We start from the raw sequence: 26,124 nt of genomic DNA, 5'->3' as shown, positions 1-26,124 counted from the left end.
CAAGGTATGAGGTGAGGTCCAGGTGGCCTTTCAAGGTATGAGGTAAGTAGAAGTGGGTAAATGGGGTGTTTGCATGATTGCATAAGTAGCAGGAGGTATGGGGGAAATATATATTTATTTATTGTTATAGTTGTATTCCTAAAACTAATTTCATATCTAAATAACAACTGAGTTAATGTGTAGCTTGTAAGTGTCATAATTTATTTTCTTTAATAACTGAAATAGTTCCTTTCAGAGAGTCAGTGTTCATGCTGTTACATTAACATGCTTGAAAAAACAAAGAGAAAGGACAAGGATCCTTTTTGAGTCATATAGACTCATGGGGCAGGTTTCCATGACATATATGGTGCTGGTGTCATGTAAAAAGCATCTGGTCTGCACTGTAAAGTGGTTGTCATTTGGAAGGGCACCCAGCTGTAAAAAAAAAAAAACTATGCCAAGACCGACCTCACCTGTGCTGGTGCCATATAAAAAACACTCAGTCCACTTTGCTGGGTGGTTGATGTTAGGAAGAGCATTCAGCCATGAAAACCATGCCAAAATAAACAGCAAAGCATGGTGCAATCTTCTGCTTAGCTAGCTCCTGTCAAACTGTCTAACCCATGCCAGCATGGATAGCAGACATTAAATGATGATGATGACGATGACAATGATGATATATTCCTCCCTGGATGGGATGCTTGTCTATTGCAGGATTTCTTGTTTTCACCAGTTGAATGAACTGGAACAACATGAAATGAAGTGTTTTGCTCAAGAACATTTTGAATTGCCTGGTCCAGGAATCGAAACCATAATTTTACAATCACGAGTTCAACACCCCAGACACAAAGCCATGCACCTCCACACATTAACATGTTATCATTTCATTATTTGTAGTGTTGTATATGGCTATTGCTGTCACATTGTTATTACAAGCAATGAATAAATTTTAAATAAACCAAATGACCTAATTTCTTTTGCAGATGGTGACTGGATCAGTGGCTTCTTTGATCGTGATTCCTTCATGGAGATAATGCGTCCCTGGGCACAAACAGTCATTTGTGGACGTGCACGGTAACAATTTGGTTTTGTCTTAGCAGCTTTTTAAATCTTATCACATCAAATAACTAGGTCATGAGTATTTTTTCATATGTCACATTGGTTTTTGCCTACCTTAATTTACCAATCTGTTGGGAATATGTATCATTCCTTCTAGCAATTTGTCTGCAATAGTTTGGTGTTCAATCCAAAGGGTGATTTCTTTCATAAGATTACAAAGTGGACTTATATTCTACATTAGTAGATAAAAGGAAACAAACAGAGAGAGAGAGAGATAACATGGTTGCATAGTAAAGAAGTTTACTTTCCCAATCAACTGGTTTAGGGTTCAGTTTCACTGTGTGGCACTTTGGACAAGTCTTGCACTATATCCCTGGTTGACTAAAGCCTTTTAATTGAATTTGAGAGAAGGCCATTGTGAGTATGTATATAACTGTATATACACATGTGTATGTGTATGTTTATATGTCCTGACATTGCATTGTAGTTGTAACAAGCATCACTGTCATACAAGCGGTGTTTTTTGTTTCCTATCTTCTGTCTGGCTATGGGAAACTTTACCTTGCTTGGAAACAGGTGAGAGTTGGTGACAGGAAAGGCGCCCAGCCATAGAAAATCTGCCTCAACAAATTCTGTGTGACACATGCAAGCATGGAAAGTTGGATTTAGAATGGTGATGCTGGTGATATACATATATGTATATGCATAAATTCACAGATGAGACAGGAGAGTGGATAAGGTAATGAATAATATGCTTATGAACCATGGGTTCTAATCCAGTGCTAGTGTTTTATTCCTGGGATGGTCACTTTATTCTACTTCCCCTTACTTTTTTATCTACCTGTATGAAATCACTTTGTTTCGGAATTATACAAGAGTCCTGTAGTAGAGTTAGCAGTTTACCTTACATTGTCATTAGCTCTGGACTCTAGTTTTGTAAGAGTTGCATGTTATGTATTCATCATTCTTGGCCATGAAAGATTAATCATCATCATCATCATCATTATCATTTTAATCTACTTTCCATGATGGTGTAGGTTTGATAGGTTGTCATCTACTTAAAGTGCATATTTGGATATTTTTATAAAGTATTATTGTAAGATCTGAATTTACCATACTTTTTTCTGAAATCTCAACTCTACTCAACCATGGCCTGGATGGTTTGACAGGATCTTATGGGTCTATGGACTGCATCAGGCTCCAGTGTCTACTGGATGCCCTTTCTAACATCAACCATTTTACAGCATATACCAACTGTTTTTTTTGTGCAACCAGCACTATTGAGATCAGCATGTAGCTTGCAAGACTACAAACCTCAAGGCTGGTAGTCAGCTTTATGCTAGAAGATGAGGGGTTAAGGTTTGAGAGAAGGAAACAGAGCAGGTTCTTGAGGAGGAGCTACATGGCTACTCACATTCAGAAGAGAGGATGAGAATGATCAAGTAGAGCTGCAAGAAAATTTATTTCTAATTTTTTTTTAATGTTTTACTGCCGTTTCGAATAGTCTCATCATCATCATCATCATCCTCATCATTATTCTATTATGACAAATTTTTGGAAATTTAAATATTACTAAATTTGTTTTTACTCTCAATTTTATTGATCAGTTTGGGAGGAATTCCAATTGGTGTTGTATGTGTAGAGACTCGTACTGTGGAAGTTACCATTCCTGCTGATCCAGCTAACCTTGATTCAGAATCAAAAGTATGTCTTATTTATACATTATTTTCAATCAATTTTTCTCAAAATATCTATAATATATAAAGTACAACATTTTGTAATGTTAGCTTTAAGTTTGTGTGACTGTGAAACTACAATGGAATATTAACTACATTTGGTTTTATCAACAAGAAAATGAACAATCAATACACAACAACAATGTTTATAACTTTGTAGTACCTGTTGATGGCTATTCCTATTTCATCTCAAATTTTCTATTTAAGTTGTTTTTTATCTGACTTTATGTAGCTTAGATTAGGCCTTTCTCTCAACTCTTGTAAATATTCTCCTCTCTTTAAGAAAATCTGTTTGTTTTCATGTCTTCTTGCTTACTTAATTTTATGAAAACACGAAAAAGAAGAAAACAGTTTTGTTTCTTTACCTTTCCACTTCTCCAATATAAATATATATATATATATATATATATATATATACACACACACACACACACACACACATATATATATATATATATATATATATATATATATATACACACATATACATATGTAAAGAAGACCTCAAAGTTTACATGTTTGACTTTGATTATTTTCCTTTCTGATACAGAATCTTCAACAAGCCGGACAAGTGTGGTTTCCTGATTCTGCCTACAAAACTGCTCAGACAATTAAAGATTTTAATCAAGAAGAATTACCTTTAATCATTTTTGCCAACTGGAGAGGATTTTCTGGTGGAATGAAAGGTAAAAAAAAAAAAAAGCTTCTAACATTTATATATATCATTATTAAACAAAGTATGTGTTACAGAGATTTCTATAGAATTTTATCATTTCATCAATGAAGCACTAAATATTAGTCATATTCTCTCATAGATTTAACCTTCTAGCATTTAAACCAGCCATATCCGACCTAAATATTCTGCCTGTTTTATGTTCAAACTGGTCACATCTGACCTCTCATACCTACTCTACAATGTCATTCTGAAAATAAACACTTTATTGAAATCCCAAAGCTACAAGATAATACATGATTCATTCAAAACAATGTGAATAAATAAGCATTACATTTGACAGAGTAATCTGAATGGTAAAGGGTTACATAATCGAATTTGTTGCCAGGAGAGTTTAATTATTATCTATCATATTAATACGCTAACGTTTTGTTTTTGTACGTACCTGTTGTGTGCGTTGCACTTACTTCAAAGAAGTAGCAAAGCGAAAGAGAGGAGGACAGAGAAGAAGTAAGAGAGAATGAGAGAGAGAGTGAAAGAGACAGTGAGTGGTGACAGCGTTCGTTTTGTGTTTTTAAATGTTTATCACATGACAAGAGAAGTAGATACATAGATACATATACACATTGTTAAATCAAAAGTGGGACACAAAGGAAGTGAAAGAGAAAGTGAGAGACAGTAGATACATTAATCCAAAGAAAAGTTCATACATAAATACATACACACGGCAAATATTGGATGTCAATTTCACTTTTCATTACCACATGAGGATAAAATTAACTCACAAATGGCTGAGTATTCCACAGACATGCATAACATTAACGTAGTTCTCAGGGAGATTCAGCCTCACACAGAATATGACAAAGCTGGCCCCTTTGAATTACAGCTACAATTTGAGACATATATATATATATATATGAATGTATTTGTGTGTGTGTATAGTTTAGGTTATTTAAAACATGTTTGCAATAATAAGTGTTGTGTGGTGGAAATAAACGCAATTACCAAACTTTCATTCATAAATCCATTTATTATTTCGTTCTTTTGTGTTTCGATTTGTACATTAAGGTTCTTTGAATATGTACGATGTAGTTTAAGGTTAAATAGTAATTCCGTTTGCATTTGTGTAACTGAGATATTTTGGTTGGATTATATAGTCATTGGTGTTACTTTCTATATTCTGTAACTGTCACAATATACTTTTCTAGGCTTGAATTGAATTTTTTGTAGGGAGGGGGCCAGTTGATTAGATCAACCCCAGTACACAACTGATACTTAATTTATTGACCCCGAAAGGACGAAAAGCGAAGTTGATCTTGGCAGAATTTGAACTCAGAATGTAAAAACAGATGGTCATAATATACAAACATTTCTCATGACACCAGCACACTGTTTACAGATGCTTACATTTTTTATGTTTACTGTGAATTTTTCACGGGTCCAGCTAGTAATTATTATTTTTATTATTATTATTATTATAATATTTTTATTATTTCATCTGTCTTTACATTCTGTGTTCAAATGCCACCAAGGTCAACTTTACCTTTCATCCTTTTGGGGTCGATAAATTAAGTACCAGTGAAACGGTGGGGTTGGTATGATCGACTAGTTCCCCCCACCCCATAAAAAGAAATTTCAGGCTTTGTGGCTTTCGTAGAAGGGATTATTATTATTATTATCTTTATCATTGCAGATATGTATGACCAGATTATCAAGTTTGGCTCCTACATTGTTGATGCCCTTCGTGTTTACAAACAGCCAGTCATGATTTACATTCCACCTTATGCTGAATTACGAGGTGGTGCATGGGTTGTCCTTGATCCCTCCATTAATCCAACACACATGGAAATATTTGCTGATGAATATGCCAGGTATGTAAACAATATTGAGTGAAGAAGCTCATATTTTCCAATGACACAACACAACACTTATTTAAGCCCTTCACTCCCTATGCTGCATAGGTTATCGAAGATTTTTCTGCATTGATGACTTGGGCTGTCTTCTCTGCTTCGGCACATGGTTCAGTGGTTAGAGCATTGGGTTCACAATCATGAGGTAGTGAGTTCAATTCCAAGACTGGGCTGCTTGTTGTGTTCTTGAACAAGACACTTTATTTCATGTTGCTATAGTTCACTCAGCTGTAGAAATGCTTTGCAACGTCACTAGTACCAAGGTGTATTGGCCTTTGTCTTTCTCTTGGATAACATTGGTGGCATGGGGAGGAGGGGCTGGTATGCATGGGTGACTGCTGGTCTTCCATGAACAACCTTGCCCAAGCTTGTGCCTTGGAGAGTAACGTTCTAGGTGCAATCCCATGGTCATTCATGACTGAAAGGCGTCTTTATCCTTTTATTCAGTTTGATCCCTCCTTATTTAGCTCTGCTTCAGTACCCATCCTCCATCTATTTTTAAGACATCCTCTCTTCCACCTTCCCTTGTTGGTTCATGTTTCCCTGAGGGAAGGCCTTCCTCTCCCAGGTCATTTTGAATTGTCATTGATGCTTTTGTAGATGTACATTTTTATTTTCTGGGTAGAGGATCTTTGTCTTCCAAGTATCCAATCCACACTGTAAAGTGGTTTGCGTTTGGATGGGCACCCAGCTGTAATAATCATGCCAAAACTGACCTTGACTGTGCTGGTGCCATGTAAAAAGCAATCAGTCCATTCTGCTGGGTGGTTGGTGTTAGGAAGGGCATCCAGCCGTAAAAACTACCAAAACAGATACAGAAGTCTGGTGCAGTCTTCTACCTGGCCAACTCCTGTCAAATTTTCTAACACATGCCAGCATGGAAGGTAGATGTTAAACAATGATGATGATGATGAGGTATTGGACCTATGCAAATCATTTTTACCTCTGGGAAAAATTAGTCTATATTATTGTGGCATCTATCCTTTGATCTGTCTGACATGGGAGGCCCTCCCAAGAGCTCATGCTCTGCTGGCAAAGCTCTCAGAATCATTGAGGTACACCAGCTACCTCACTGTAACATGGACTGGACCTTGCAATCAATGGAATTATACAATACTTCCAACGTATTTCTGTCACTTTTTTATGTTAAGATACAAACTTTATCTATTTTGTAAATTTTCCAGTCAGTTTCAGATTCTTGTTTTCTTATGTGTTTAAAAAGCCACAATACCTGACTGATTTTCAGTGCTTTACATTTGATAAAACATCCAGTGTAACCTGCGCCTTATAAAAAATTAAAAAATAAATTTAATTGTTTTTTATCTACATTGAGTTTCCTTTAATTTCTTTTGAATTCTGCAGAGGTGGTGTGTTAGAACCACAAGGTACTGTTGAAATTAAATTCCGAAGAAAAGATCTTGTTAAGGCTATTCGCCGTATTGATCCCCAATGTGCCAAGCTGGTGGAACAACTCAACTGTCCAACTCTGACCAAAGAGGAGAAAAATCAGCTAGAGTTGGACTTGAGCAACAGTGAAAATGAACTGATGTCCATCTACCAGCAGGTAGCGGTAGAATTTGCTGACCTTCATGACACTGCTGGACGCATGGTAGACAAAGAAGTCATAAATGTAAGTAGCTGCTCACTTCCCTTCCCAATTTTCACCTGGCATTGTGTTGTTTAATTGGGCTCTGCTTTGTACCTGGTTGCCTGTCTGTTTGTTTGCTGGTTTGAAGTTTCTGACTGATTCTGCGAATGTTCTGGAAATCCTGTGACCATTTCATCTACTGCCTACTCCCTGAAGGAGCTGCTACGTGGTTGTTTGACTTGCTAGAAATGGCAGCCACATCTCCCTTAACTCTTTCATTGCCATATTTCTGTTGAAATACACTACTTACATACACGCTTGCAAGCACACACATACATACATGCAAGGTATTGGCCACTTCAAAGGCTACAGAAGACATTTGGCTTAAGTTGGTTGTAAGGTGGAATCAAACCACATGGTTGCAAAGTGAACTTTTTTCTCACACAGCCATGCAACCTGTATTCAAAGAGGGTTATGGAAAAAAAAAATATTCTCAATAGTAATCTCAGTGATAACTTTTACAATTGTATATTTATATCAACACTATTTTATTTCACTTTTGTATTATCAGTGATATATTTTGCTTCTTTTTTTCCCATTTTAGGAGATTGTGCGATGGAATACGAGTCGCGAATTCTTTTATTGGCGTTTGCGTCGCAGACTTCTGGAAAGTCAGCTAAAGATGAAGATGATACAATTTACCAAAGATCTGCAAGATGGGCAATTAAACTCCATGTTGCGTAGATGGTTTGTTGAAGACCAGTCAACAGTAAACGTAAGCTTTTTATTTGCGTTTTTTTTTGCTAACATTACTGGGACTACTTTTCTTAGAGTAATGATTTCTACTACTATTGATATTCGCCCACCTGTAAAACAGTAACTAAATGAGATAGCTCCTGCATAGTCAACCTTCTAGAAATAGCAACCAAATTTCCCTGAAGTTACACCCCCTGCAGTCTTAAAACAGGAATTACACATGAGAAAAGATATATCTGCTATATCATCATCATTTAAAGACCATATTCCATGCTGGCATGGGTGGATGGTTTGATAGGATCCGAGTGGCCCGAGGACTGCCTCAAGCTCCAGTGTCTGCTTTGGCATAATTTATATGGCTGGATGCCAACCACTTTGAGACAACCCCTGTTGTCTTGACACAAAACATTGTTTATCAATTGCCTATTTTTATTCATCCATTCATGTGACACAATTCTATCATGTGAAGTTTTTCTATTCCTACATCACTTGTCTTTTAGCTTACACCTATTCATCCAGTTATGTGTGATACTTTATTGACTCTGTCAGGTGATATCTTTAATATGTTGACTCATTTTATGGAGTTTTTCTTTTACACCCTGAGGTGCATGTTTTTAGTACAGTCTTATTATTTAGATCATGGACAATTGGAATACAGTTTACCCTTTTACATATCGTTTTGGAATTATTGCAATATTTTTCGTTCATTAATAAAATCATTATCTGAGCACAATATCATTATTTGTTCCTACGTCATAATACACTTTACTGCATGTACTGGGTGCATTTTTCATACCACCAACACTAGTGAGGCCATAATGCAGTTTGCAAGACTACAAACACTGAGGGGGCAACTTTATACTAGAGATGAAAGGCAGAAGATTGATAAAAGTATGAGAGAAGGAGCCAACACAGAACAGGTTTCTTACTCTTGAGGAGTCACATGACCACTCATTTTAGAAAGGAGGGAGGGAAGGAGTGATTACTCTCACTCTCTTTTCTAAAATATGAGTAGTTATATAGCATCTCAACAGCAAAAACCCTATTCTGCTCTGACTTTTATCTCTCATACTTTACCCTTCTCTGGTTGTCATCTACCATAAAGTTGTTGCTGTTTGGTCTTGCAAGCTGTATAGCAACGTCTCTAGTGTTGATGGCAGGGAAAAAAAAAACATCCAGTATATGCTGTTAAGTTGTTGGTGTTAGGAAGGACATCCAGCCTTAGAAACTATGCCAAAGCAGACATTGAAGCATAATGTAGTCATTAGGTTCACTGAATCCTGTCAAACTGTCCAGCCCATGCCAGCATGGCACATGGGCAATAAATGATGATAATGATATAGATGCACACAATACATGTGTGTGTGTGTGGTTGTATGTATATGTTTCTCTATATATGTGCGTGCGTCTATATATATATATATATATATATATATATCAATATATATATGTATATGCACATATCAGTCTGTCCATCTGTGTGTATACACATATACATAGATATACCTACAGTTAAAGTAGGAGGATAAATTTGTGTTTGTATGTGTATGTCAAGTACAAGAAATTGTATATATATGTGAAAATGTGTGCGAAGAAGCATGTGCTATGTATTTGGCATCCATTGACTATGTTGCTTTTATCATCTTTGCCCTTTCCCTCCTATTGCTTGTGAATTTCTCCGTTCCTCTATCAATTTTGACTTCTTATGGTTAACTTACTGTATCCTTTGTTTACTCTCCTGTTCTCTCTCAATACAATGACTTGAAAACTCAATAAACCACCAACCAACATCTATATCAGCTGTTATTATATAGAGATAAATTGTAAGGTTCACAAAATGTATAGAGAAATATAGGCACAAGTGTGGCTGTGAGGTAAGAATTTTGTTTCCCAACCACTTGGTTCTGGGTTCAGTTCCACTGCGTGGTACTTTGGGTGAATGTCTTCTGCTATGGGTCTTAGCTGACTGAAACCTTGTCAGTGGATTTGGTTGGCAAACTGAAGAAAACCTATCATATGTATGAGTGTGTGAGTTTGTGTCTCCTTGTCTTGATATCACATGATAGTTGTAAAATGATTATCGGTGCCATACAAGCAGTGTCTGTCTTCATTTTCAATATGCTGCAAGAACATGTTCAGCCATGGGGAAATACTACATTGCATGGAAATGGTTAAAGGCTGGCGATAGGAAGGGCATCCAATTATAGAAAATCCACTTCAACAAATTCCATCCATGCAATGCAAGCATAGAAAAAAGAACAGTAAAATGCTGCTGCTGATGAAAACCCATATCCACGTATCTATAAAGTTATATGTTTATAACATTCATGTATCATGTTTGTGATTGTGTTTAGTGTGTCCTTGATATGTAGAGTAAGATTTTATGTTCTTGATTTAATTTTGGCTTTGCTACCTCAAATTACATGCACACACACACACACAAGAGAGAGAGAGAGAGAGAGAAGTACAAAAATGAGGTGGCGAGCTAGCAGAAACGTTAGCACGCTGGGCGAAATGCTTAGCGGTATTTCGTCTGCCGGTACGTTCTGAGTTCAAATTCCGCCGAGGTCGACTTTGCCTTTCATCCTTTCGGGGTCGATAAATTAAGTACCAGTTACGCACTGGGGTCGATATAATTGACTTAATCAGTTTGTCTGTTCTTGTTCGTCCACTCTGTGTGTAGCCCCTTGTGGGCAGTAAAGAAATAAGAAGTACAAAAATGATTTTAAACTCCATAATTTGTTTTGATTATTTGCAGGCATATTTGTGGGAAAACGACAAGGCTGTTGTTGAATGGTTGCGAGATCAAATGGATGATGACGGGCTCCATAATGCCATTGCAGAAAACATAAAGTGTCTGCAGAGAGACCATGTCATTCAACAAATTCGAAGGTAATTTCTGACTTCAGCTTAAAGCTTTGCAACAAGATCCTTTAGATAAAGCAGTCAGTTTTATATCAGTTTTTTTTAATGCATCTTGATAATGATTACCACTATCAGACATATTGTATGTAATAAAAGTTGCATCTGACTGTTTTGTATCCATTGTATTATGGTAACATGCCTGAGGTATATATATATATATATATATATATATATATTTATATATATATTCTTTTTCATTTTTTTTTGCTTCATGGTTTTGGGTTCAGTCACACTAGTTGGCACCTCTGGCAAGTGGCTTCTGTGAGTGGAATTGGTAGATGGAAACTAAAAGAAACCTGATGTGCTTGTGTCGTATAAAAAGCACTCATGCAGTGCCATATAAAAGCACCCAGCACACTCTGTAAAGTGGTTGACATTAGGAAGGGCATCCAGCCATAGAAACCATGCCATATATGCATAAATGTATGAGTGTGTGCTTTTGTATTTGCCCCTACCACCACCACTGCTTGACAACCAGTGTTGGTGGTTTGTTTATGTTCCTGTAACTTAGCATTTCAGCATGTTGTGGTGTTGATTTATACGATTAAACCCTTCGGGGTGGTACCCCAGCATGGCTACAGTCCAATGACTGAAACAAGTAAACAAAATATTCATATGTCTTGCTATAAATCTGTTACATTGCTACCCTTCATAAAAAAGTGCATATGAAACCATACCAGGCTTGTTGGTATTCATAGTACTTTGGGTATTTTAGCACAGGTGTAGCTATGTGATTAAGAAGCTAACCTCCCAACCACGTGGTTTTGGGTTCAGTCCCACTGTTCAGCAGTGGGACTGAACATGTGTATGTACCCTTGTATTGACATGATGATTATAAATGAGCAAATTGTTTGTTTCCAGTCTTCTGTGAAAAATGTTTGGGCTTGAGAAATAATACCTCACTTGGAAACATGTGCAGGTTGGCAACTTTGAGAGCATTGGTCATAGAAAATCTGCCTCAATGAAGTCTATGCAAGCATGGAAAAGTGAACATTAAATGATGATGATTGTGATACCAGCACTTGAAAAGTCCTCTCCCTTTACTCCCATTACATCTACAATCATCTGCAATAATTTTTACCTTTGAATTTTTCAGTTTGATCCAGAACAATCCTGAAGTTGCCATGGACTCAATTATTCATATCAAGCAACACATGAGCCCAACACAGAAAGCTGAAGTGTCCCGTATTTTCACTAACATAGACACATGATCAGTCAGTCCTTGATAATAGTGGAATGTTTCTATTTATTCCAAATTATCATTGCTGAATGTTTCTTAATTTATTATTTTTCTATTATATATATATATATATATATATATATATATATATTCTTTAAATTTTCCTGTTATGTATGTTGAATTTCCAGTTTTGTGGCTATTTATTTTTAATTTTCATTCATATGTTGACTGTTTCTGTTCAATTTGTTTAACAAATATGTCTCACTAGTACTTCCTACTTTTTCCAACAATGCATAATTTTTAGATTTAATCTTACACTTTGTTAAATTGAAAATATAAATTTGTACATAATAATACTTTGGCATTTTTGTTAGCTTGTTATATTTTCCTTAGTGGCCTTCTCATAGCTCTTTATCAGGTTTTTGCAATGTAACTATTACTGCTTACATCATCATCATCATTATTATTATTATTATTAAGGTGATGAGCTGGCAGAATCGTTAGCACATTGGGCAAAATGCTTAGCAGTATTTCGTCTGTCTTCACATTTTAAGTTCAAATTCTGCCGAGGTCGACTTTGCTTTTCATCCTTCCAAGGTCAATAAAATAAGTACCAGTTGAGTACTAGAATTGATGTAATCAACTATCCCTTTCCCCTAAATTTCAGGCCTTGTGCCTATAGTAGAAAGGATTATTATTATCATCATTATTATTGTGGGTATTGGAGTGATTGAAAACACTAGAGTACTGGACCAGATGATTTGCAGTACATCTATCCTTGTTCATCACAGGTGTTTGGTTAAAAAAAAAACACAGAATTAAATGAGACAGTGGTAAATGAATAATAGACCATATGGGAAATATAGGTTTTGTTTCAAGTCCCCAAGTCTGCAGTCCAAGCAGCATTGTTGACTGATCGCCCGCTTGTGTTATCACAGATCAATTCATGATAAGTCTAACATAGTCCACAGTGAGTGTGCCATGTTATCCTGGATCAGAGCTGAATGAATCTATGATAGATGAAGATAGATGTACTTGGTTTTGTCACTTTATGGTCTGAGTGCTAATGTTGCTGGGCTCAGCTTTACTTTCCATTTCTCCTTGGCAATGGCCAATAAAATAAGTACTCAGAGTGTTAACTTTACTACTGCTATATAAATTTTGAACCTTTGCCAATGTTGATAGTATCAGTAGAGCATTGGGCTTCATGTCTTGTGATATTTAAATTTTGAATCCACATCTCGCCAAAGTCAGTTTTGCTTTTCATCCTTTCAGAGTTGATGTATTAAAGTTCCTGTCATTTACTGGTCTTAGTATAATCAACAGTATCCTTGTAAATTATATGACTTTGTGTCAGAAGTCCACTATTTTCTTTTATTGCCATACTTATTGCCATTTAAAGTGCATGAATGCCACAAATTCCAAATTTTTCTTTAAAAATCTGATTTTATGTCTATGTAAAAAGAAAAAGTACAAATAATAATAATGACTTTCAAATATAAATGTGTAATATTTTTAGACTACTGTAACTAACCAGTTTATAATCATATTGCTTCCTAAGGAAATGAAAATGTTACATGCAAGAGTTCACATAAATATTCACTGTCAAATGTGATTATTCCATTTAAGAAGGGTTTGAAGAAGACAACTTAAAATTAAAAGAAAAGAATGATTTCTTGTCCTTTTGTGTGTAGCTGGTGATATTACTGTTATCCATTGTAAAATTATTTCAGTTTGAATGTTTAAATTACCTGGTGATGCAGCTTCTGTTGACCGTTCTACTGTTAGTAATTTCTCTTGAATTACTAAATATGCTTTATTAGTATCTAGAAGTTTAAAAGTGAAATACATGTCAAGACAAAAACAAATGTAAAATAAAAATATATTTTGAAAAAGAAAACTAAAAATATATTTTGTTCAAGTAAAATGAAACTTAAACAGAAAAAAAAAAAGAAAAGAATTTAATATTCTTTGCATTGAAGTAAATTTTTGGTGCTTTGTCTGATAGCTGGATTGTTCTGTGTAATGTAAGTAATCTTGCTTACACAGTCAGTACTTGCTCTAGTACACACTGAAGTAGTCAATGCTAGCTTTATGGTAAAATGGTGACTTGTTTGAGAGCTGAACATCATATTCTCTTGCAACGGGATACTGAAGTCCCAATCTCCTCAGGGCTTACTTTAAAAAAAAAAATTAAGGGTAAAATATTGGTCTTAGTTATATGCTAACAAGGACATGTGGGGACCTTGTTCAGAGATGAAACATTTAATCACCTATTTTTGTTTTACTCCCATTTACAATCCCTTTTATTTTTGGTACTGTTCTTGCTTTCCTTCATGTTTGGATGTGATTTTCTCTTGCTAGCATTGGTTGGATGGATCTGCAAATGTTGATATTTGCATGAAATGCTAGATTTAAGGTACTCTACAACCACATTTCCTTGCTTATGCAAACCATTCATCTAAATAAGAATGATTGTAACCATGTTCATTTCACAGGAACTTTTTACCCTTTAAAGTCTACAGCCCAACACTTAAATAACTTAAGTCACCCTGTCCATTTGAATATTAGTTTCTCTGTATAATTCTTTTATTTATTGGACAATCACATGTGATATTTATTAATCATGGATTCATTTTTAAGAAAAAAATATAATTTATCCTGATAGAAAATATTGTGACATCTAATTTATACATTTGTTGCAACCTTTCTACCCCGGTGTGTTTTGACCTTAACCCAATAAGGGTCGCTTATTTTGACAGTAATAGAGGCAGGGAGTTGTATGCTAAATAACTAAAAAATAATACTTGGTAGTTTTTTTCCCCGCCTTTCTGTTTGCTTCTGGACAGATATATTCACACTAACTGGAAGCTTATTGTAGCTTGAATATTTATAGTGATGTGGTACTGAGACACTTGCTGGGTCCTTGCATTTTTGAGAGTGTCTTAACAATAGTGAGACCCTAGTTTTTGAGTATCTTAAAAAAAAAGAAAAGGTAGATTATTAAATTTGATTTATGCTTGGTGGAGTTGGGGTTAGCATAAAAGAAACTGATGCAAACATTTACCATCCATGTCTCTAACTAATTACAATAATTTGAAGCACAAAAACCATTTACAAACACACACACATACACAGTGTATATATATATATATATGTGTGTGTGTATAGGTACCTTATTTAATATATTATCTTGATATATCTATACATATATATTTATGTATGTATAGATACTAATGCATATATATTAAGTATCGTCAAAAATTAATCCTTTCAATATCAATCTACCTGAGATTGCCCTTGGGTCTCTGATACAACACCTTATGTTTTATTATGCAAGAACCTTCTGTTATATTTAAAATATCAGCTTAATAATGCTTAATTTAGTCATTTTATGAAATACTTCATCCTGCTTAATTTCAAGATTAATTTAAATATATTAGTAGTATATTTGATTAGAAATAGGGTCTTGAAAATATTTAGAAAGTAATATTTTTGTCTCTTAGTGCAAAAGCTGAGTTGAAGAAGTACTGGACAATTTACTCTTCCCTCAGGAATCCATTATTGCTTTGCATTATTGTGTTCTACATAACACTCTGAAAATTTGTTTGTCTCCGATCTCAAACTAAATAAAAGCTTTAGAAAGCCCCTTTAGCTTTAAACATCAAAATTCTGAATTTGTTAACAATAAAGAATGAATAGCTTAGTATTTCTTCAGGTAAATGTTACTTGAGTAAAGTGTTGCACAGTGCTAATATTTCCAACTTCCCGCAGAATGAAATTACATTCTAATAAAGATTGAGATTTATCTTAGTCTGAAGAACAAGGATTAAGATACCCTACAATCACATGTCCTTGCTAATGCCAACCGTTCATCTAAATAATGATGACTGTAAATCTTCAGGAAAATTAAACATAAATAGTGCTTGTATTGTTTGATTAGTTATCCTAGTGTAGGGCTGACTGGAAATGCTAATTAAAGAATTCTAAGTAATAATTTCTGTCTAACTTTTTAGTACTCTTAATTAAGTAAGATATTAGTGAAATCACTCATTGATACCCATTAATATTTTTTTTGTAATTATTATTCATTCCCCAAACTAAATTAAACATGAACTTGAACCCTTTAGCATTCAGATTACTCTACCAAATGTAATACTTACTTATTCACACTACTTTGAATTCATTTATGCATTATGTTGTGGCAAGGTTTTGATGATGGAATTGTTTATTTTTAGAAGGACATTGTATGGAAGGTGTGAGTAACTAATTGGAACATAAAACAGGTAGAATATTTAAGCTGGATATAGCCAGTTTCAATGCTAAAGGGTTAAAATAATCTCATCAGAAAACTCTTTGTGAAAACCTCTATAAATGGGCTCATTTCTTGGAAAAAGAGATTAGATTTGTTAATTTTGAGAGAGAGTGAAAGGAGTCTCTTCCCCTTTTATTTTGTAACATGCCAAATGAAGGATGTTTTGTTATGAAAGATATCCTGAGGTATTGAAATGACAGCTTCAAGGGGTGTTGAGATGTTCATGTTAAAAATTTTCTTTTCAAATGATTTGCATTAATTTCACCCCTTGATATTTGTTGGTATGTGAGTAAAGCCCACATAGACACAGATGAGTACATGTACATAAACATACTCACACAGTCATTGTATGTATGCAGATACATAAATATACACATCAACAAGACATTACATAACTATATGTATGACTGAAATCTTTTACGTTCAAGTTTGTAAGTCCCATTGATACCAGTGAGGTATCATATTGATACCCTTCTAGTGACATCACTAATATCCCCAAATATTGGAAATAACTTCATTTTGTTTTATTAATTGCTTATATTAAATTGTAAAGAGAGTATTGTAAATCTTGGAAACTGTGCTCCTACTGGGACCAATCATGTTTGTAAATAAAGAAAAAAAAATATAACCATTTGCCTTGTTTTTGTTAATATATTTTTAGTTTTGTATGATTGTTATATGAACTTTTTTTTGTGCAGGTGTGGCTGTGTCATTGAGAAATTAATTTCTCAACAATGTGATTTTGTGTTCAGTCCTATTGCAAGGCATCTTGGTCTTCTATAATCCTGAGTTTACTAAGCTTTGCAAAGTGGAAACTGAAAGAAGCCTGTCTTATATAAATGTGTGTATGTGCACATTATCTTTTACTTGTTTCGGACTGCAGCCATGCTAGGGCACCACCTTGAAGAATTTTTTGTCAAATGTATTAACCTCAGTACTTATTCTATTTCTTTTGCTGAACTGCTAAGTTATGGGAATATAAACAGACTAGTACCAGTTGTCGAGCAGTGGTGGGGGGAAAAACACACACATGTATATATACATATGTGATGGGATTCTTTCAGTTTCTATCTACCAAGTCCACTCACAAGGCTTTGGTCAGACAAAATATATGGTAGAAGACACTGATTCAAGATGCCATGCAGTAGGACTGAACTCCGAACTCTGTGGTTGAGAAGTAAGCTTCTTTATGCAGTGGGATCAAACCTGGAACCACATGAATGTGAAACAAACATCCCAAACCTCACAGGCATGACTGCACCTATGTTTGTCATCAATAAGATGTTCAGATTTCATATGAACTTTCCCTTTATTTTCTTTAGGGTTTGGAGCATTTAGTCTGAGCATTGCTGGACATTTGTTGGATAAAATAATAACTTAAGAACATACCTACAGTCCAAATATTATTTTATCATCCTTTTAGAAAGGAAAGATCTCCTTTGGTCATGAATGACCATGGGATTGCATCTAGAAAGTTCCTCTCCAAAGCACAAGTCTGGGCAAGTTTGTTTATGGAAGCTCAGCAGTCGTCCATGCATACCAGCCTCCCCTCTCCATGCTACCAATGTTATCCAAGGGAAAGGCAAAAGCTAATGCAGCTTGATATGAGTGACTTTGCAACTCATTTCTACAGCTGAGTGAACTGGAGCAACATGAAATAAAGTGTCTTGCTCAAAAACCCAACACACAACTTGGTCAAGGAATCAAACTCACTACCTCATGATTGTGAGCCTGATGCTCTAACCACTGAGCCATGCGCCTTTGCATCAATCTTTTATTTAACAATATATTTAGTTTTAAAATTTGAATGATTTATTATCACCCTTTTATATAATAATAAAACATTCAAATTTTAAAGCTAAAGCTATCATCAACCAGTAAATGTTTACTTTTGAGAGTGGGAGGCATGTTAACTAATCTTACTACCCTACAGCCAAGGTAGATTGGTTTGAAGACCTTAGGGTTGTTGCTGAGTGGTTCCTGGTCTCCTCCTCTATAGTGACTCATCTCCACTATACCATACTTTTTTTCCCCTCCTTGCAACATATTGTGGTACCTCAGATGGGCCTGAGGTACTTTTTCTTTACTGTTCTGTTGCCTGCTCTGTTTTCTTACTTTTTGTTGCGAAGAATTTGTATATCACAGTCTAGAAGTTACTTTCTTGCTGGATGTATTATGGTGGGTTTAACAACATTTTGACCAGGTCTCATTAGTATTTATATATTTTTTTTTTCTGCATTTTTTAATTCTTCTGTAGACTTATTTTCTATCTACTAGATTTTCAAGTTGTAGTGTCATTATTTTTTTTTGTGTTAGTGTAAATGGTAGTGGTTGCAACAGTGGAGATGGAATTTTGTTTTTCTGGTCTTTGTTCTCATTTTCCTTATTGTTGCTGTTCTTTCACTCAACACTTGTGGTAGTGGTGCTTTGTTTTAAAGGTGGGAAGGTAGCATCAAAACAGCTCTTCTGATCTCACTCATGTTTTCTTGATATGTATAAAATAAATGGGTAAATGTTTGAAAATAATCCACAAATTCTGTTCTGAAGAACAAAAATAAAACCAAGCCAAACAGCTCCCACAACCCTTGTCTTTATGTGACACATAAAGCACAAATTTTGTAAACAAATCTTTGAAAGATGGTTAAAATAAAACAAAACAAGTGACTTGCAGCGAACATAGTGCTGGTGCCACAACCAAAAGAATAATAATAATTATACAGTAATCACTCACCATATTTCAGTTCACCTATCATGCCCTCAGTACATCACAGATTTTTCTGGCTAATATATGTAAATTTATCTCGCGGGTTTCTGTGACTGATAGGTATTTATAGTTTTTTTAGATTTTAATTATTTCTGTGGTAAAATAAGCATTTTCACACCTAAAAATTAATAGATTTATTAAAGGAAGATACAGTACAGTACTGCACTGCATATCACATTAACTGAAATGTATTAACAGAAAATACGTAATGTACTGTAGATGAGTAAACAAAGAATCGCACATACTGTATGGAAAACGAAACTCAGGAGGCGAGTGTGTGGTGTTGTTTTGCATTTATAATAGAATATATACAAATTATAAAAAGGAAAAAAATATACAATACAGTAGTTTCTACTCTGCAGATTTTCACCTATCACGGTGAGTTTGGAATGTAACACCTGCGATAGTCAAGGGATTACTGTATTTATGTATTCTGGAAGCCATGCTTAGAACAAGTGAGCAGATTTTTGAAATATGTATAAGTGTATGGCTTAAGAATTGAATTGCTACATTTAACCCGTATTAATCTCAATTAAGCGAGCTACAAATAAAAAAATAAAAAAAAACCTATTTATTACATATTAAAATATCTTATTTTCAATGCGTTTATTCTCTCAAGATCTTAAACTGAGATTCAGTTCTTGGATAGTATGATGCCTTCAAGTAAATTATGCTATTAGATAAAAACTGGTTGGATTTAGAGAAGGCAGAGGTTCAATCTAAGTGATCCCTGGTATGTTCAAAGTATACTTTATTGTTTTTCATAGAAATGAACAACTTTTTGGAAGGAATGTCCTCATTTAATCCAAACTGCTCGAGTTATCTGCAAACACTTCCATTGATAGTCCAAGTCTGTTGAGCATATCCAGACTCTGTAAAACAGTTCTCTCTCAGGATATTTACATAGGTCCACTGTTTCTTGGACAGTGATGGTAGATGCAAACGCCTTCTGTGGGTGACAATAACCTCCATTCAGTCCAGTTCTATAACAATGTTCTTGAAGTAAACACTCTGCCACATATAGCTAAACAATGCATTGCTACTTTGTAATAAACAAGGCCGCTTTCCTACCTAAAATGCTCCAACAAAATACTATAAAACATACCATGGACTCACCTGAAATCACAGATTTGAATAAAATTTGCAATTTGCAATTTTGTAAATTCACTTGTAAGCCTAATGTATCATGACATCATTTAATGTCCATGTTCCATGATGGCATGGATTGGATAGTTTGACAAGATCTGTTGGGTCCAAGGACTGCATTGTGATCCAATGTTCATCTTGGCATGGTTTCTACAGCTGGATTCCCCTCTTAAAGCCAACCACTTTACAGCAGATACTAGGTACTTTTTTTTTTTTGTGCCACCTCCACTATTGAGGTTGTCATGGAGCTTGCAAGACAATGAACCCTGAGGTAGGAATCAACTCTATGCAAGAGAAAAAGGGTTTAAAGTGTGAGAGAGAGCAGGGAGTGTGCAGACTAAGTTCTTATAGGAAAACTGTATGGTGACTCATACTTACTAGGGGAGGGAGAGAATGATCATTCACTTTATTTAAAATAATTCAAATGAAGGTATTAAACAAACATTTCAAGCATTTATTTCTTCATGCTACAATATGTATTTGTGGAGGTGAGTGGCTTAGTGGTTAGGGTGATGGACTCACGATTGTAAGATTGTGGTTTTGATTCCTGGACTGGGTGATGTGTTGTGTTCTTGAGCAAAACATTTCATTTCATGTTGCTCCAGTCCACTCAGCTGCAACAGACCAGCATCCTGTCCAGGTGGGAAATATATATGCCATGGAAACCAGGAAACAGGCCCTTATGAGTCGGTATAACTTGAGAAGTTAACTTCACCTTTACCTACTTATGTATTGGTTATCAGTTTCATTTCAGAACTAAAGGAAAACAAAATTTTTAAAATCTGCTCAATGGTTTTAAACTTTTGGCAACCATTCTATGTGTGTGTGTGTGTGTGTGTGTCATGTGCTAACATATAAACAACAGATGTCACAACAATTTCAAACAATGAGAAAATATAGTTTTGTTTTATATAAAAGGAAAGTGCAGCTTGTCTCTCAGTGACTCTGAATTAATACAAATATATAGGTGTCACTAACATACACTGTTAATCAATACAGCTCTCATATCATTAACAGCCTTCATTTCTGATAACTAGTATTGAATAGTATACTAGTTGAGTAGAGTTCTCATTTCTATTTGTTCCTTGTTAGAGAGTCAATAATCTCCCTCTTCCCTCTCTTATTTAATCACCTTCTTTTGTTGCTCCATCTCTAAATTTCCTATTTTAATGTATGGAATATTTTTGTCCTGGCACTGGCCTTTTTTTGTTGTTTTTTTTTTCTTTTTACCTACCAGTTCATTTTTTTTGTTGATTGTTCTTTGAATTTATACAACTGCATATGAACATTATGATTGTTACTTTTATTTTACTTTTAAGGACCAGAGCATAAATTGTTGATCTCTGCAGTGTGTAAAATAAACTCATTGACTTTTTGTCAAAACTGGTAGAGGTTCACTTTTTTCTTCAGATTGTCAATTTGGTCACTTGAAACACTGGAACTTGAGCTAAATTTTTACCCCTTGCAATCATGAAGATTAAGTCTGCAAGTGATCATGAAGATTAATCATGAATGTTAAGTCTACAATCTTCTTTCATGCTCTACATCCAATTTCGATGTGTTAGATCAGGTATAGATCCAAATAATGTATATGTCTTTTTGGCTGAGGTGCTTTCAGTTTCTTTGATCAGTTCACCCATATCGTCTCTGTTTAGCAGCAGTTCTGGTGTATATCGACCTGATTTTATGATGTAATTGAAAGTCTGAGCACTACACCAAGGGGTAGGAACTGGATATGTGGTGTCAAAGTGAGTAAAATCTACAATGTGTGAACCATTAATATCAATGGATGTTGTTAATGGTTCTAGACGATGTCCCCAAATAATATCCCAAGGCAAGTAAGAAGTTTTTGCTTGTACAGTTCGACCAGTTGTTGAGACTACAGCCTGTAACATCACAATTATTTCAAAATTCTCATGACGTAAACTATCCCGTGAAATATTATAAAACGGTGATTTTTCATCAATTTCATGGTAAACGTTGGTCGGCCAGACCAAAAATAAATTGTTGTGCCCATCTTCAGCTTTGAAATTCACATTGAAATATTCTACTGGAATATTATTGCCAGATTTTGAAAAACTTTTTTTAATAAATAAACCTCGAGCACTGGCAGTGATCAGATGAGATTTCCGCATATCACCCACACGAAATACAAACTTGTATTGCAAATCTTCTTCCATGATACAAGCTACCTTACTGAACAATATTGTGCAAGAACGCTTTTTACCACGTTTCACTTTTGCTATGACCAAACCACAGAATGCTGCTTGCATAGCTGCTCCAAGAATAGATTCAAAAAGTACTCCAAGAACTGCACCTGGACATTCTTCTGATACATAACGTGAGCCATATCCAATTGTTGTCATAGTTTCAATTGAGAATAAGTAAGCAGTTGTAAAAGAGTGGACACTTTCTATGCATGGCACCCAATTTTCTGGATTGTCGTCTTCAAAGTCTCCATGTAAATGAGCCAAAACATAGAAGTAACTAGCAAAAAGTAACCAGGATGAAATAAATGACACCACAAATATTAAAAGGTTCCATCGCCACTTGACATCAATGAGTGTTGTGAAGAAATCTGACAGAAATTTCTGGTTGCGTTTGCTAATTCCGGTTTGCTTGATGTTTACATGACCACCTCGACTGACTAATCGGAATTGTTTACCTGGTCGAAGGAAATTGCGCATCTCGAGCGAGCCACTTCTGCTCCACTCACTTGATACGTCTTCTTGAGTAGAAAAATGAAAGAGAGAAAGAAAGAGAAATAGATTAGTGAAATATTCTTGGAAAATTCTTATAAAAAAAAAAAATCAAAATAATTCTCTGCATTACAATTCAGTCGGGAAAAAAAGAACAATTCTTTTCAACAAATTATTACATACTCTCCTAACCACACTATTCTTCTGATAACATGCAGTAGAATTCTCATCTAGAGGTTGCCTATCTTGAGATAAAGAGGTTGTGTTCCCCATGCTTGCTGTTAAAAGCATTAACTTCTGGTAGGGTATCCATAGTGGCAAAGTTGAGTATTCAATGGTAGATCAAGCAAATAACTTTATCTTGAATGCAGTGGACGTGACAGCGAAGGAAGGCTGCAACTGTTCTAATCATCTTAGTTTTATTACCACTGGATTTAGTCGGGTGATCTGTAAAGTATTGTGTCTTCTAAGAGAACAACATCAAATACACATTCAATAAATATGCACAAGTGTCTTTGTTTTGTGGTGCAGCACAAACTTTATATGTCTTTCAACAATTGGGGAAGAGTGATAAAGAACTGGTGAGAAACTGATGATTGGCAGCTCCCAGATAAGAACTGGCATAAAAGATTGTCAAAGTTTGGACAGAAGCAAGAAATTTCTTCAAAGTATTCAGTCCTATTTAGAATTCACTCTGATAATGCAAAATAGAAAAGGGAAAGAAAATGAACCCTAAAAATAATCTTTAATCTTTCTTGTTTGGAAAACTGCATCCAGCTCTCACCAATAAGCAATAAAAAACACATTAAGAAGTCTCAGGACAGTCCAGATTGAGCAGACCAATGATCAAAGGCACTTGCTCTGGCTGTGATCAGTTGCCTTTTCTCCATTCATAATATATCTAGGATGACATGAATAAAGGTGTCCTATTTTTTTTTTAAGATGCAGGTTGTGATTTCAGGGAGATTTGGCTGTTATTTCAAGCATGTCAAGAGACCTGCTTGAAATAGCAACCAATTCTCCCCATTTGGTATTCATGTTTTCCCTATGAAATTTATAAAGTAAAGATTGTATATGGGTACAAGTAATCAGTTTTGTTTTCCAGTATTATTTTGAGGGTAAATTAACGAAGGGAGCCCATTGGCTACAGGTAGAAATCATAAGCATGATAATTAATTACAATGAAATGGTTCATCTGAACATTCAACCATTCTGATTACTGCTAGCAGTAATCACGTTAAAAATACAGAAGTTCCTTATATTAGACATTATAAGCAGCAACTTGAGGTAGAAAACAACAATAGGACTATTGACAAAACCATGTCTCTCTAGCTTAGCCTGTGACTATGTAACCTATTACATTACAGAGCACCGGACATTGTATCTTTTCAAATTAGGTACTAAAAATTGGTTTCATTATTTCAGCAATATTATATTTTTATCTGCACTCAAATAATCCATCGGTCCATTACTGCTAGCAGGATAGGCTAGTCATGTAATGTCCAACATAATAAAATGGTTTATGCCTTAATTCAATGTTTACAATGATAATCCTTGGTAGTTTCTTCAGAAAATTATTGCTTGGCTAATTTAGATTCACTGTTTCTTTGTGTGTAAAATAAATACCCTATCTTTTACCTTTTATTTGTTTCATTCATTAGATTGTGGCCATGGTGAGGCTCTGCCCTGAAGGGTTTAGTATAAAAAAAAAAAAAAAAAAAAAAAATCAACCCCAGTACTTATTTTTTTTTCATAAACCTGGTACTAATTCTATAGGTCACTTTTTGCTGAACTGCTAAAAGATGAGGACATAAACAAACCAACTCTGGTTGTCAAGCAGTGGTGGGGAGATATGAACACATTCACATAGATATAATAGTTACTTTTTTTACTATATGAGAGAATTTTTCTCCACGGTAACTGCAGTGAATTTGCCTTGTAGCAGTTGAAATATGTCAAACTTTTCTAACTAACCTAAACTTTAATTATATATATATATATATATATATATATATATATACATACACACACACACACATATGACAAGCCTCTTTCAGTTTCTGCCTACCAAATCCACTCACAAGGCTTTGGTTGGCCCAGAGCTATGCTATGGTGTCACGTAGTAGGACTGAACCGAGAACCATGTGGTTGGAAAGCAAACTTCTTACCACAGCTACACTTGTCAAGAAAAACCATGTCAAGTACTGATATCTACAATGTTGCAAAGTGACAAGAAATGTTTCAATGGTATCAAGATATTGTGACATAAGGTCAGTTGGATAACATAAGGTGAACAAGATAGCAAACATAAGGTGAACAAGATAGCAAACATAAGGTGAGCAAGATAAGAAACATAAGGTGAACAGAATACAAATATAAAGTGAATGGGATAACAAAGTGAACAAGATAAATGTAAGTTGAAGAGGATAAACAGTGTGAACAGAATGTTAAATAAAATCAACAGAATAAGAGCAGATTAATAAAATATGCGAAAGACACAGAAATAGGGAGAGGGAGAGAATGTGGGAGTGTCAAGTAAAAGGGAGGCAGGTGTAAATAGTGAATTTGAGTGAAGGTGATGTGCTACCCCAGTCAGCTTTTTAAGACTTGGTTAAAGAAGTGAGGCAGAGAAAAAGAAATGATACAGAATGACAAGGGTCAACAAATGATGGGAAGGCTTTATAAAGATTGTATGGTAAAGGAGAAAATAAATATAAAGAACAGCTTAAAAAAAAAAAAGCAAAAATGGTAAACTATTCATTAGTTGATTTGTTCTTTTAATCTGTTCAGTTTGTATTTAATGCTAACATATATAATGTAGTCAGCCATGATATTTTAATAATTTTAAGTTATATAAATGAAAAGAAAGCATCATTAGCTTACATAGTAACTCTGGCCAAGAAAGACAGGGGAGATAATCTCAAATTTATAATTAATCAAAATTACTTAAAAATATAGTGGGAAGTGAGTCTAAGCTTGACAGTTTGGTGACAGCTACAGGCATAATTTTTGTCTTATTTGACCTTCCAGTAGTATACTGGTTGGCATTATAAAAGTATATATATTATCTATAATCCTTTACTTGATTCAGTCATTAGACTGCGGCCATGCTGGGGTACTGCTTTGAAGAATTTTTAGTTGAATGAATCAACCCCAGTACTTATTCTTTTATTAAACCTGGTACTTATTCTATTTGCCTCATTTGCCAAACTGCTAAGTTATAAGGATGTAAACACACCAACACTGACTGTCAAGCAGTGATGGAGGATAAACAATATATATATATATATATATATATATATATACACGATGTCCTGAGACAATAGTAGAAGACATTTGCTCAAGGTGTCACACCGTGGGACTAAACTTAAAACCATGTGGTTGGGAAGCACTT

The 26,124-nt window shown here is 34.9% G+C and overlaps 2 protein-coding genes across 17 annotated transcripts in view; one reads left to right on the top strand and one right to left on the bottom strand.

Annotated features, from left to right (window-relative positions):
- The window catches only part of LOC106879448 (acetyl-CoA carboxylase), a 125,827-nt gene extending 109,073 nt beyond the window's left edge, over positions 1-16,754 (top strand). For all 3 annotated transcript variants that reach the window (XM_014929017.2, XM_014929008.2, XM_014929024.2), the window contains 8 exons: positions 963-1,053; positions 2,646-2,742; positions 3,325-3,460; positions 5,141-5,318; positions 6,720-6,987; positions 7,550-7,720; positions 10,460-10,593; positions 11,723-16,754. In XM_014929017.2, coding sequence (XP_014784503.1) covers positions 963-1,053; positions 2,646-2,742; positions 3,325-3,460; positions 5,141-5,318; positions 6,720-6,987; positions 7,550-7,720; positions 10,460-10,593; positions 11,723-11,837 — 1,190 coding nt within the window. In that variant the 3' untranslated portion in view covers positions 11,838-16,754. The remainder of the gene's footprint in view (positions 1-962; positions 1,054-2,645; positions 2,743-3,324; positions 3,461-5,140; positions 5,319-6,719; positions 6,988-7,549; positions 7,721-10,459; positions 10,594-11,722) is intronic.
- A 2,407-nt stretch (positions 16,755-19,161) lies between these two features.
- The window catches only part of LOC106879467 (inward rectifier potassium channel 2), a 63,068-nt gene continuing 56,105 nt past the window's right edge, over positions 19,162-26,124 (bottom strand). For 8 of the 14 annotated variants that reach the window (XM_052976872.1, XM_052976877.1, XM_052976889.1 and 5 more), the window contains one exon: positions 19,162-22,759. In XM_052976872.1, coding sequence (XP_052832832.1) covers positions 21,573-22,759 — 1,187 coding nt within the window. In that variant the 3' untranslated portion in view covers positions 19,162-21,572. The remainder of the gene's footprint in view (positions 22,760-26,124) is intronic. The other 6 variants (XM_052976882.1, XM_052976895.1, XM_052976907.1 and 3 more) reach the window with 1 other exon arrangement.

The sequence above is a fragment of the Octopus bimaculoides genome, chromosome 2 (assembly GCF_001194135.2).
Source record: "Octopus bimaculoides isolate UCB-OBI-ISO-001 chromosome 2, ASM119413v2, whole genome shotgun sequence".
Classification (NCBI taxonomy): Eukaryota; Metazoa; Mollusca; class Cephalopoda; order Octopoda; family Octopodidae; genus Octopus; species Octopus bimaculoides.
The sequence above is the reverse complement of the archived record's forward strand: the minus strand, read 5'-3'. Positions and strand labels throughout refer to the sequence as shown.